At 46.8% G+C, this 12916-nt stretch overlaps 1 protein-coding gene across 6 annotated transcripts in view; it reads right to left on the reverse strand.

Moving 5' to 3' along the window:
- Nucleotides 1-12916, reverse strand: part of garnl3 (GTPase activating Rap/RanGAP domain like 3) — a 569928-nt gene that overhangs the window by 71061 nt on the left and 485951 nt on the right. For all 6 annotated transcript variants that reach the window (XM_038781606.1, XM_038781608.1, XM_038781607.1 and 3 more), the window contains 2 exons: nucleotides 7624-7793; nucleotides 5153-5311 (listed from right to left, as the gene is read on the reverse strand). In XM_038781606.1, the coding sequence (XP_038637534.1) occupies nucleotides 5153-5311; nucleotides 7624-7793 (329 nt within the window). The remainder of the gene's footprint in view (nucleotides 1-5152; nucleotides 5312-7623; nucleotides 7794-12916) is intronic.

Below are 12916 nucleotides of genomic sequence, written 5' to 3' on the forward strand. Positions count from 1 at the left end.
TGCGAGAAACAGGAAATTGAAGCTATTTGACTGGATACAACATTTGAAGGCACGTCTGGGGGATGTTCGTGACTAAATGCCAAGATTACAACACGGGAAACAATTACTGGAGTGGGAAAGGTGTAAGAATGATAAATGACGCAATTAGCAGGAGGAAGTGGTTGAGATGAAAGCAGCCAGAACTGACGAGAGCGCTGGAGTTGTTTCGCACGCTGGTTGATGGATGAATGGTGGCCTGTTCAAATCTCTGCTGATCCATTTTAGCAAGGGTTTGAAAGTGTAAATGTCTCTCTTCCATTTATCCAAGCAAATCTAGTAATTACAGGTAAAATCAAAGACTCCTGTGAGTGCCTTAAGAGCAGTAATTCCGAAGGCAGTGCTGATAGCTGTAAAGACGATACGAGGAAGGTGCGTCAGCATCACTTGCACCTTGTGGTGATGCTGCTGCCATTAACTCACTGCAAGTGGTTTTAAATTTCATATGTAGCTCAGAGGCCCAGTGATTTACTATTTCCCTGGCACTTTTAGAGGCAGCTTTGCATTCTGACTGGCGCTGGAAGGGCAGCTTTTACTGCAAACATATGTTTATTGGAGTGAGTCACTTGGACAAAACTAGATCTATTTTGGGCATCTTCTAATAATTTTGCCCTCCCGTGATGCATTAACTCAGCTGGCAGCACTGCAATCGTGAACCTTGTGAGAAAATTACAGAGAAGTAAGGGCAGAGCAGCATTTGACCTGAGGGATAACAACATCTTGTAACTGGACAAACAGCATGTTCCTCCACATATTATCAGTGAAAGCCAGCGCACGTCATCGTCAAAAGTTGCAACTCCCAGGTAACAACTGATTTTAACTTTTGGGGGTAGTGGGAAACAGGGCTTGCAGATTGACCGCCCCTCAGCAGGTGGGTCAATAACCAGGAGGTTAAAGGTAAATGGGTAGGAGATTTAGAGGGGTTTGAGGAAAATCTGTTTCACCGGGGGGGGGGGGGGGGATTTGGAACTCATCTGGAACTCACTCTCTCAGCTGGGACGTCAATCTGAGGCCTACGCGGGTGGATGTAAAATATCTCGTGCCGCTATTTTGAAGAGGAGCGTGGGAGTTATCCCATGTGTCCTGGCCAATATTTATGCTCAATCAGCCTCCCAAAACGCAGATTACCGGCCATTATCACATTTCTATTTGTAGGACTGTTAAGAATTAAAGGAAATCAAAATGACAAAATGAAATGGGGGTAAAGAAATTGGATGAAAGGGGAACCGATAGATGCAGCTGTCCGAAGGGGGTGTTTTTGAGATGTAAATTAGTGGTTACCTCAGTGACAAGGGGAAAACGATGGTGTCTCGAAGAGGTGACTTCAAAGTGGAAAGATAAGCAGCTATATGCTAAATGCCTGGGGCGGGTAACATCAAAGGGAAAAAAAAACAATATATCCATTGGTGAAGAGGGTAGAGAAGCAGCTACCACCATAGCCACACCCGGATGTTGCAAGCAGGCTCCCCCAAAAACAAGTTGCTGCTGAAAGGCTGCTGTTAAAATCAAAACTCAAAGAGAGAAGGATCTCTACGCTGAAAACTGAAGACAGCTTTCCCAAACCTGGAAAAATAACCTGTGGGTGGGAACTATCTGCTAGATTGATCTCAGAGAGTTATATAATAATGGACGTTTGGGAAAAACGGGGTTCTCAGAGTTCGGGAAACATAGCTAGTTGGGATCATGGGTCACTTTGTGAGACACTGTGTATAGCCATTAGTGTACAAAGCAAAGAACAAAGAAAAGTACAGCACAGGAACAGGCCCTTCGGCCCCCCCCCAAGCCTGCGCCGGTTAGTTAGATATACTGTTGTAGTGTACTCTTGCAGATATACTGTTGGAGTGTACTGTTGCACATATACTGTTGGAGTATTTCTTGTGTGTTTTCTGTTAAGTTAATAAATATTCCTTATTAATTGATCGCAACAAGACTGGATATGGTTTGCCTACCTTTTTCTCACATTACAGCAAACTAAAAATGTACACCACTAAGAACCGATGTTCCAAGTTGGCCTTCTGGATTTTGGGGTACCTCACATTTGACATCAGCGGGATTCTTAACAGAGAATTTGCTGTGCACAAATTGGCTGCCATATTTTCCACATTAATACAGTGATTACAACAAACAAAGTACTTCTTGAAGGGTAAAGCGCTTTGAGACACCGGGCAGTCATGATAATTGCTCTATAAATATAGGTTTTTTTTAATGTGACTCAGGGAGGCCTGAAGAAAGAGTGTCACACTGGTTCCTGTGAGGCTGGTAGCTGAGGGATATTGTTAGGCGTGTCGCGTCTTTTCGTCCGACGTCATTTCGTCCAACGACACTTCGTCCACGTCTTTTGGTCCAACGTCTTTTTGTCCGCCCGTCTTTTGGTCCAACGTCACTTCGTCCAATTAACCAATTACAAATCAACTCCGTATAAAAGCATTTAATTGATAGAAAGCAGGCACAATACAGCAAGTGAATTTAATTGCTAAAATGCAAGTAATTGATGAAATGCAAGTAAAATGCAAGCTGAAAAATGCAGTTAAAAAGTTAAAAAATCTAAAAATGCATTTAAAAAGATCTAAAAGTTTACTAAGGATGAATTCCCGAAATTACTTAAAATTGATGTAAATTGTGAGCAAAATTCCTCAAGAAATCAATTTTCGCTGTAGAAACATATTCAACGACCAATCTTTTGAGGCGTTCAGTTATTTTCTTGTATCGCGGACATGACGTCGACTGATCTCCCCGAAGAATTTGAGCCTTTTTGCCTATTATTAGCCCTTCCCTGAACTTTGCCATTTCTGGATGGGCGAATTCGGGATTAGGAAAGAGACCGATAATATCTATCCTTTAACGAGGCTCGTTAAAGGGGAGAGAACGATAATAACTATCCTTTAACGAGGCTCGTTAAAGGAAAGAGGCTGGTAATAAAGATCCTTTATTGTATATTATGTGCATTTGAGAAGATTTCTATTTACAAAAGTTAAAGTGGAGTGGAGTGCTACTAAGCAAGTTTGGTCATGCTAAATTACTATGCTACTAAAAAAGTCTTTGACAAAAAAAATCATCCGACAAAAACACGTAAAAAGTCACAAAAATTCTTTGACAAAAAAATCATTCGACAAAAACACTCAAAAAGTCACAAAAATTCTTTGACCAAGAAAATCATCCGACAAAAACACGTAAAAAGTCACAAAAATTCTTTGACGAAAAAAATCACCGGACAAAATGACGTTGGACCAAAAGACGAGCGGACAAAAAGACGTTGGACCAAAAGACGTGGACGAAGTGTCGTTGGACGAAATGACGTCGGACGAAAAGACATAGCACCATTGTTAGGTAGCACTGGTGGGAGCTTACCCTGCGTTGGGCTGTGTATCCCTTTGGAATACAAGGGACATAGAAAATGACATGGAAAAGGACATGAAAAATTATCCATTTCCCTCAGCATTAACATCTCAAACCTTGATAGGCACAAAAAACAGTAAAGAGCTTGGGCGGGATTCTCCGCACCTTCAAGGGCTAGGCCGGCGCCGGAGTGGTTTGCGCCCCGCCGACTGGCATGGAAGGCCTTTGGCGCCACGCCAGTCGGGGCCGAAGGGACTCCACCGGCCGGCACGTGTCCGCGCATGTGCGGGAGCATCAGCGGCTGCTGACATCATCCCCGCGCATGCGCCATCGCAGAGGCTGACACGGCCGACGCGTAGGAGAGTGCCCCCATATCTTAACTCCAACCATCTTCTTGCTGTTGAACAAATTCCTGTCACTATTGTGCATTTTAACCTGATTCAATTAAAGGTACTCTAAGATTTCAGTCCGCTCGGATCTTCAAACGTAACATTGGCTGCATGCCTCGCAAAACATTTTATCATTATATAAAATCACATTAAACTGAAAAGGTCGTTCAATAATAAGCCATGATAAAGTGTTGCCTTTCTAAGTTTGAAATGTCACCCTGCTTTAACAATACACAGCCAACTGAGTAATGCTTCACTATCTCAATTCTGAAGAAGAGTCTCATGGATTCGAAACTTTAACTCTGGGCAGGAATTTGCAGCCCTTCCCAGCAGCGGGTTTTACCGGAGCTCGGAGTGGCAGAGGGTACGAATAATGAGAAACCCCATTGTCAACGGTGGAACCACAAGATCCCACTGCTGGCCAAGGCAGGCAAAAAAAGGGGTAGGGACGGAAATTCCCACCCACTGGTTTTCTCTCTCCACAGGTGGTGCCAGGCCTGCTGAGTTTATCCAGCATTTTCTGCTTTGATTACATATTTTCAGGTTGTCCTTGAACAAAGACCTTGCCGATTTCCTTTTCTTTAAAATTACCTGCGCAGCACGGTGGCGCAGTGGGTTAGCACTGCGGCCTCACGGCGCCGAGGTCCCAGGTTCGATCCCGGCCCTGGATCACTGTCCGTGTGGAGTTTGCACATTCTCCCCGTGTTTGCGTGGGTTTCGCCCCCACAACCCAATAATGTGCAGGGTAGGTGGATTGGCCACGCTAAATTGGAAAAAATGAATTGGGTACTCTAAATTTATAAAAAAAAAAATTTTTTAAATTACCTGCGCTGCTAACTCATATCGGGAGGGACATTTCGCCTGCCCCCCTCCCCCATGTTTCGTAGCGACAGGGGTAGCCCGGCATTGGTCGGAGACGGGATATTCTGGTGCCGCTATTGTCAACTGAGTGTCCCGTTGCTGGCCTCGCTGCCAGGAAGACCAGATAATCCCGCTGGGAAATTCCAAACTTCCTGGCTGTTCACGCCGGCAGTATCATTCGGTCACACCGACAGCGACCCCTGCCGTGGGTTGCGCGGCAGCGAGGAATGCATTCAACGGGAAACCCTGTTGGCAGTGGCGTGACCAGAAGATCCCACCGCCGGCAATAGCCTGCCGCCTCCACCGCTGCAAAACGCGCGGTGTGTTGCGCAGAAAATCCCACCCATTGTCTTTTCGCTGGACAACAAATTATTTGCTTAATCTCCGTTGCCAGTTTTATGTCAGGATGGACATATTTGCATCAACCTGAGTTATTTTCAGGACAGTGAAGGAGCTCTGAGCCACGCTCAGAGAAGATTGCTAAATAAGGTTTCTTGCGCAGAGTTACATGCAACCAGCTCTGGGCTCACCTTGCTCGCATCGACATGGTGCAACCTGTAGGACTCCCCCGTGCTCTCGTTCACCAAGTCAAACTGATGGCGGTATGCAACGCAGATTAGATTGTCATTTTCTCCAGTGGGTCCGTCCACGAGGGTCATTACGATGGGTGGGTCGGACAAGCATATTTCCTGTGCACAGACAAGAAGGGTGAGGTGATTACATCCGAGGAGCAGAAAGAAAACAAACGAGCCCATTTCCTCAGAATCTTAACTGTTCACTGAAGAAAACCCCAGTGATATCGGGAAAGAGCAGGGGGGGGTGGTGGAACTAACTGTTTTGTTCTTCAAAAGAGCCAGCACTGAGCCGATGGACTGAATGGTCTCCTTCTAGGCCACACCATTCTATAATTCTATGTTTTTTGCTGCTGAAATCGAGGTCATATGTCCAGGTCTCTTTCCAGAGTGCTGCATTGTCAGAGGAGTTGTCTTTTGTATGAGATATTAAACCAAGGCCCCAACTGCCCTTATAGGTGGATGTAAAAAATTCCACAGTGTTCCTTGAAAAGCTGGGGAATTCTTCCCTGTGTCCCAGCTAACATCGACCCTTCAATCCACATCAAAAAAAACATATTATCTGGTCATCATCGCATTGCTGTTCTTAGGAGCTTGCGGGTATGCAAATTAGCTGCTTTGCATTACAACAGTGCCTGTGCTTCAAAACCTTTTCATTGACAGCATCACCCTTTGGGTTATTCTAAAGTCATGTAAGGCGCTACATAAATGCAAGTCTTTCTTTTCCCACCCAATAAAAGAAAGATATGCATTTCTATCGTAGTCTTTTGAACCACTGGACATTGCAAAGGATTTTATAGTCAATGAGGTATTTTTAAAGTGCACTGTGAAAAATACAGCAGTCAATGTGTGCTCAATTAATTACTTTTTGCAGCTGATCACTTTTTTAATATGTTGCAGTCAATTTGCACGTGCTGGGTTCCGCAAACAGCAATGAGGTAAATGTTGAAGGAATCTGCTTTTGATAGTGGAGCAAAATGCTGCAGAGGCCGGGAGTCTGAAGTAAAATCAGAAAATGTTGGATAACTCAGCAGGTATGTTGACTGTGTTGCTCTCTCCACAGCTGCCACCCCTGCTGAGTTAACCCAGCATTTTCTGTTTCCATCTATTTCTTTGATGACAGTGTTGGTTCAGGGACGAATGTTGGCTGGGACAGCAGGGCGGCACCTGTTACTTAGAAATTAAACTAAGGCCTCATGTGGTTGTTAAAGGTCCTTTGCAAAAGGTGGCACCTCCAACCGTGCAGCATCCCTTTAGTAATGCATTAAAGGTCAGTGTAGATTATGTGAGACAGTCCTCGAGCTGGGTTTGTGCCTGCAACCTCCTGATTCTGAAGGAAATTATTATCTAAACTGTGCTGACTGTATTAAGTTTAAACTAGGAATCAAAAGAATCAGTTGCAAGTGAATTTATTTTTCTTTTGAAACGGAAATGCACAGCAATCATTATCTTCAAGCTATTGCTATTTTATGCCTCATAATTCCAGCATTCAAAAAGAAATGAACCGAAACTCTGGGGAAAAATCAACCTTTCTTCTGAGAACATTGCCGGCAGGATTGTCGGGACTCGCCAAGGTCAGGAACATGGGCGGACGGGACCCAAAGATGGCGGTGCCAGCCATTTTGGAGGAGGCAGGTTCAAGATCCGGCAAGCCTGCCCATCCCCACATGGCAGGTAGGCAATTAAGCAACCCTTGTTGATGATGATAACAGGAGGATTTTCTAGTCAGCCTCGATTTTTCCCATGTGGCAGGGGACAGTTCAGCTGCCTGGAGGTGGGGATCCAGGAACAGACCTGGAATCCATTACCCAGGCAGACTACAGGCCCTCCCTCCATGCCTACCTACCTTCAGGTTTTGGGGCGGAGGTGTGGGGGGGGGGGGGGGGGGGGTCAAAATCCCAATGAGCAGCTATACTATCCCAGGTCTGAGTCTGGGAACTGGAATCAGTCCCAGCTCCCGTTTGCCGCACCTGACGCAAAAAATCCAGCCCTGGGCCTTCACAATTTCAAACGGCGTCAATTCAATTATTGATCAACAGCAAATCACAGAGGCATAGGAAAGGAATCTGCCTATCGAGTTTAAGTTGGGGAGTGTCGCACTTGCACAGATATTACATGGACTCACTCATTTGCATATCCATTGGAGGAGTCATTAGCAATGTCAAAGATTGTCCACAATTTGTGAAGGGATGCCAGCACCACACCAAAAACACGGCCCGTCAAAATTTAGAGGCTCTATCAATTTGGTTTCCTTCTAATGGAGGGAATGCAGATATGGACTCACTGGACAAGGTTCCAGCACATCTTCACAATGATGTTGCACCATCCACACAGACTCCAAGTGAAGCAAAACTCCAGCCATCGGATTGACTTGACCCGACTGTGAAACATGTGCAGGTGGTAAGACAAGTGTGGTTACCAGATCTTACCCTGATGTACTGGAATTCTTCGACAGGTGACTCTGCAGATGTTTGCAGGCTTGCAAAGCTGTTGGACCTGTTGAGGTTTTTCTTTGTAATGAGCAGCAGCTTGTTGCGAATGGCTGCGACGATGCGCAGCTCAGCCCCGTGATGTGTGTTGATGGCGTACAAATGGCAGCCTTTTGAGGCAAAAGAGGAGAAACAAATGAGTGTCAACCTGTGCCGTGACAAGACATTTTAGCACTGCTCACTGAAGAATGTGGCCGCCGTTCTCCGCCACCAACCCCACCCCACGGCATGTTTTCCCACGGGAGGATGCAGCGAGCCACTGTCCGCTGGCGAGATCTCCGGGTCCCGCTGAGGCCCATGGGCTTTCACATGGCTCTGCTGCCCAGCCGCTGGGGAACCTGCTGGGGGAGGGGGTGTTTTTGACTTTGGCGGGCGGGAAGGGCAGAAATCCAGCCCCATGTGTCCCCATGACCACTTCTTCGCATGAACAAACCTTCTGCTCTTTCAATGTTTCAAAAGGACTGAACGTGAAAGTGCCAACTTTTGTGACCTTGAGTGGTTCCCGCGGTTTTCAACCTCAGAAAAAAGCAAGGGATTTCCTGCCAATATTGGCACACTCCTGGAGACCCTCTACATATACTGGTACAATCCAAAGGGCTCCTGCAACTACTGATACACTTCTGGGAGACTCTCAGCCACAACTTATAAAAGACATGCCACAAGTGCCCACAATGAAAATAGTGGTCTCTGTGCAGTGAACCTTATTCATTTGACATTCAGCACAGAATGGCCAATCCACAACCTTTGACCTTTAACTATCAGAAAGGAATTGTGACCGAGTAACGATGTTGACAAAACTGATGGGTGAATACGTCACAAATTGTGTAGCCATTCTAAATAAATGTTTTAATGCTCCTGCTGAATTAATAATCTGAGTAAAATTGGAAGCTACATTCGCTAAACCTGCATCCATTAATAATGCACATGGCCTTTAGTAGATGTGGAGCATTAAATCACATTTGAATTCGGTGGTTTACTCCTGCTTAATTCAATAAATGTATTAACATTTTATGGGAGCGTCAAACTTTTTCCCCCCAGGACCCAGCTTTGGCAGCCTGTTGACCTTCGCAACCCACGCCAGCTGACCCTGGCGATCCATGCTGGCCGACCTTGGTGATGCATGCTATGTTAGCTTACCTTTCATGCAAAAGGGGAGCCTGCTTGGTTCTCACATTCTCACTTGAATCAAGTTCACAAGAGGAGAGGGAAATGCTCACATCAGGCACAGAGTTCAACCAGTTCCTTTGCGCTGTCGTAATTTTTGTGAAAACGGAAAATCCAACCTCGCACATGTAGGTCGTCAGGGGCAGCACGGTAGCGTGGTGGTTAGCATAAATGCTTCACAGCTCCAGGGTCCCAGGTTCGATTCCCGGCTGGGTCACTGTCTGTGCGGAGTCTGCACGTCCTCCCCGTGTGTGCGTGGGTTTCCTCCGGGTGCTCCGGTTTCCTCCCACAGTCCAAAGATGTGCGGGTTAGGTGGATTGGCCATGCTAAATTGCCCGTAGTGTCCTAAAAAGTAAGGTTAAGGGGGGGGGGGGGTTTGTTGGGTTACGGGTATAGGGTGGATACGTGGGTTTGAGTAGGGTGATCATTGCTCGGCACAACATCGAGGGCCGAAGGGCCTGTTCTGTGCTGTACTGTTCTATGTTCTATGTTCTAAGGGCAATAGCAACAAAATGCGTATTTTACTCAGCACTGGGAGATGCTACTCCAGAATGCTGACAGCCTCATGGGCTTTTGGTGTGTTCTTAATGTATCACAGGTTAGCTATATTCTTTTAATTTAGAGTCAGCACTATGTTAATAACTAACTCTGGGGTCACAACCTCAAAAATTATTTTTCACCCACCACTTCTCTTTCAAAATCTGAAACTGCTCTCATTTGTCAGTACTTCCCTGCATATAACACACATGGGCATTGCTTCCTTATTTACATTAGCACAATTGATAAAACCATACCTCAAGAAATCATCTTTCTACTGCTTTGTTAAGCTTCTTCTTTGTGAGCTGTTTGCCAGAGGCCCTGGAGCTCTGTACACTGCTAACACTAGTACTGCTCTGTACTGCCCTGGACTCTCCTGTGCGGCTCTCTCCAGCAGATTCTGTTGTGAGATCCTGTCGAGTAGGTACACTGCCTATTTGAGTCTCTGGCCATCTCTTACTTTGAAGAAAACAATCCATCTTCATAGGCTTCTTGCCAGCAGCTGGAAAGTTGAATCTTTAATCTTTAATAATCTTTATTGTTACAAGTAGGCTTACATTAACACTGCAATTACTGTGAAAAGCCCCTAGTCGCCACACTCCGGCGCCTGTTCGGTACACAGAGGGAGAATTCAGATTGTCCAATTCACCTAATGGCATGTCTTTCGGGACTTGTGGGAGGAAACCTGAGCACCCGGAGGAATCCCTCGCAGACACGGGGAGAACGTGCAGACTCCGCACAGACAGTGACCCAAGCCGAGAAGGAGCTGTGAAGCAACAGTGCTAACCACTGTGCTACCGTGTCACCACTCAGTGATTTGGCACCAAAAACATGGACATGGAAGACACTTGACATCAAGTGTACGTGCGCTACTTGATGGCAGTTCTAGAGCGGTTTGATTGGACCCAGATTTGTGGACTGGGTAAAGCTATTACATAAGGAGCCAAGGGACAGTGTCCGCAAAAATAACATTAGCTCAGAATACTTTCCTCTCCACCGGGGGACTAGGCAGGGATGTCCCATATCCCCCCTGCTGTTTGCACTTGCGATTGAGCCATTGCATTAAGAAGTTCGGGGATATGGAAATTGATGGTGCGGGGGGAGGGGGGGGGGGGTGTGGATAGAGCATAGGGTGTCCTTATATGCCGATGACTTGTTATTATACGTGTTGGAACCGAGTGTGTCAATAGGGGGAGTATTGGAGCAGCTTTGGGTGTTTGCGTGTTTCTCGGATTACAAATTAAATCTAGACAAGAGTGAATATTTTGTGGTGCCCTGGCCAGGGATGGGGGCAAGGGTGGGGGCGCTGCTATTCCATGCAGCAGGGGCTCACTTTAGATAGCCTGGGGGTGCAGGTTGTTCGAGATTGGGGTGGGGGGGGGCTCCATTGGTACAACATTTCTAGTTTGGTGGGGGGGGTGAAAGCTGATCAGGCAAGGTGGGATGGCCTCCCTCTGTAACTGGCGGGTCGGGTACAGGCGGTTAAAATGAACAAGTTGCCGCGATTCCTGTTTGTTTTTCAATGCCTGCCAGTTTTCCTGCCAAAGACATTTTTTAGAGAGATTGAAGGGATGATTACCTCATATAGGGAGGGAAGGTGGCCAGAATTAAAAAGGTGCTACTACAGAGAGAAAGGCAGGCAGGGGGTTTGGGTATTCCGAACCTGATGTATTATTACTGGGCGGCGAATGTGGAGAAGGTACGGAGCTGGGTCAGAGGGGTTGACTCCCAATGGGTCAGAATGGAGGAGAGTTTGGGTAGGGGGTCGGGATTGAAGGCCCTAAGGACAGCGCCGCTCCTGACGGCCCCGGGGAGATACTCAGGGAGTCCGGTGGTAATAGCTTTGTTGAGAATTTGGAGGCAGTTTCCACAGCACTTCAGGTTGGGGACACGGTCAAGGGAAATGCCGATTCAGGGGAACCATAGATTTGAGCCAAGAAAGTGGAATAGAAATTTTCGAAGATGGGAGGAGAAAGGAATTAGAACACTAAAAGATTTGTTTCTTGGGGGGCATTTTGCAGGATTGAAGGAGCTGGGAGCGAAGTATGGGCTGGAGCAGGGGGAAGTATTTAGTTACATGCAGGTTCGAGACTTTGCCAGAAAGGAGATACAGAGCTTCCCAGTAGAGCCGGCTTCCACATTGCTGGAAGAGGTGCTGACGGCACGGGGACTGGAGAAGGGGGTAGTATCGGCGGTTTACGGGGCTATTTTGGAGGAGGAGAAGGTGCCGCTGGAAGGGATCAAGGCAAAGTGGAAGGAAGAGTTGGGAGAGGGTATGGAGGAGGGGGTTCTGGTGTGAGGTGCTCCGGAGGGTGAACGATTCCACATAGTGTGCGAGGTTGGGGCTGATACAGCTGAAGGTGGTTTATAGAGCGCACCTTACAAGGGCGAGGATGAACCAGCTCTTTGAGGGGGTAGAAGTTGTGTTTGAACGTCGCTGGGGGGGGGGGGGGCAAACCACGTTCATATGTTTTGGTCCTGTCCAAAGCTGGACGATTACTGGAAGGAGGTGTTTAGGGTAATCTCTAAAGTGGTGCACATGAAACTTCACCCAGGCTCTCGGGAGGCCATATTCGGGGTGTTGGACAAGCCAGGGTTGGAAACAGTTGCGGAGGCAGATGTTATAGCCTTCGCCTCATTGATCGCCCGAAGGCGGATCTTGTTAGGATGGAGATCAACCTCTCCACCCTGTGCCCTGGCGTGGCGGGGGTGCTTGCTAGAATTCTTGGCGCTTGAAAAGGTCAAATTTGAACTGACGGGAAGGATGGGGGTTCTACAATTCATGGGCGTTATTCATTATGCACTTTCGAGAATTGGATCACATCGAACATTAGGGGGGGGGGGTGTTGGGAGGGTTAGGGGGAGGGGGACTGTATGTGTTAATGGTGACTATGGGTGACTCCTGATTCTTTTTGTCATTTCTTTATGTTAACATGCGGGCTAATGTTTGGAGGTTTGGTGGGAGGATGGGATCGTTGTTATTGATATGGGGATTGACATTACATTCGTCACTGATTGTTGTTTATTGTTGGGTGTAAATTTAGGAGAAAATGTGAAAAAGGAGGAGAATAAAAAATATTGAAAAGAAAGGGCGCATAACCAACTCTCTGCTGCCACTTATGGCAGGGAAACTCCACTCAGCCTCATTTATCGGCCACCATTCTCAACGTAAAATTCGATAGCGGCCATTCAGCGCTTCTCCTGTGATCGGAACCACTGCGGGAATGGCACGACCGATTGCTCCATAACCCTGCCAACACCCTCCCACAACCCATCCTCAGGTCATGACCCGCATTTTTGAAAACCATGCTTGAAGGAGTGCAAGTTCCACAAGTTCACTGTTGATTGGTAAAGTTTGAAAATTAAATGCTGTGTCCGTGTTTGCTCTGACAAAGTTGGCAGAGGTTACCCGCGGGTAACATGTATACTATGACACAAAACAAGCAAAACAATTATTCTCGTGTGAATTATCTCCACCTCCAGCACACAGTGGCAGCAGCGTGTAACATTTACAAGATGTGCCCTCTGCTAC

Source organism: Scyliorhinus canicula, chromosome 21 (genome assembly GCF_902713615.1).
Source record: "Scyliorhinus canicula chromosome 21, sScyCan1.1, whole genome shotgun sequence".
Classification (NCBI taxonomy): Eukaryota; Metazoa; Chordata; class Chondrichthyes; order Carcharhiniformes; family Scyliorhinidae; genus Scyliorhinus; species Scyliorhinus canicula.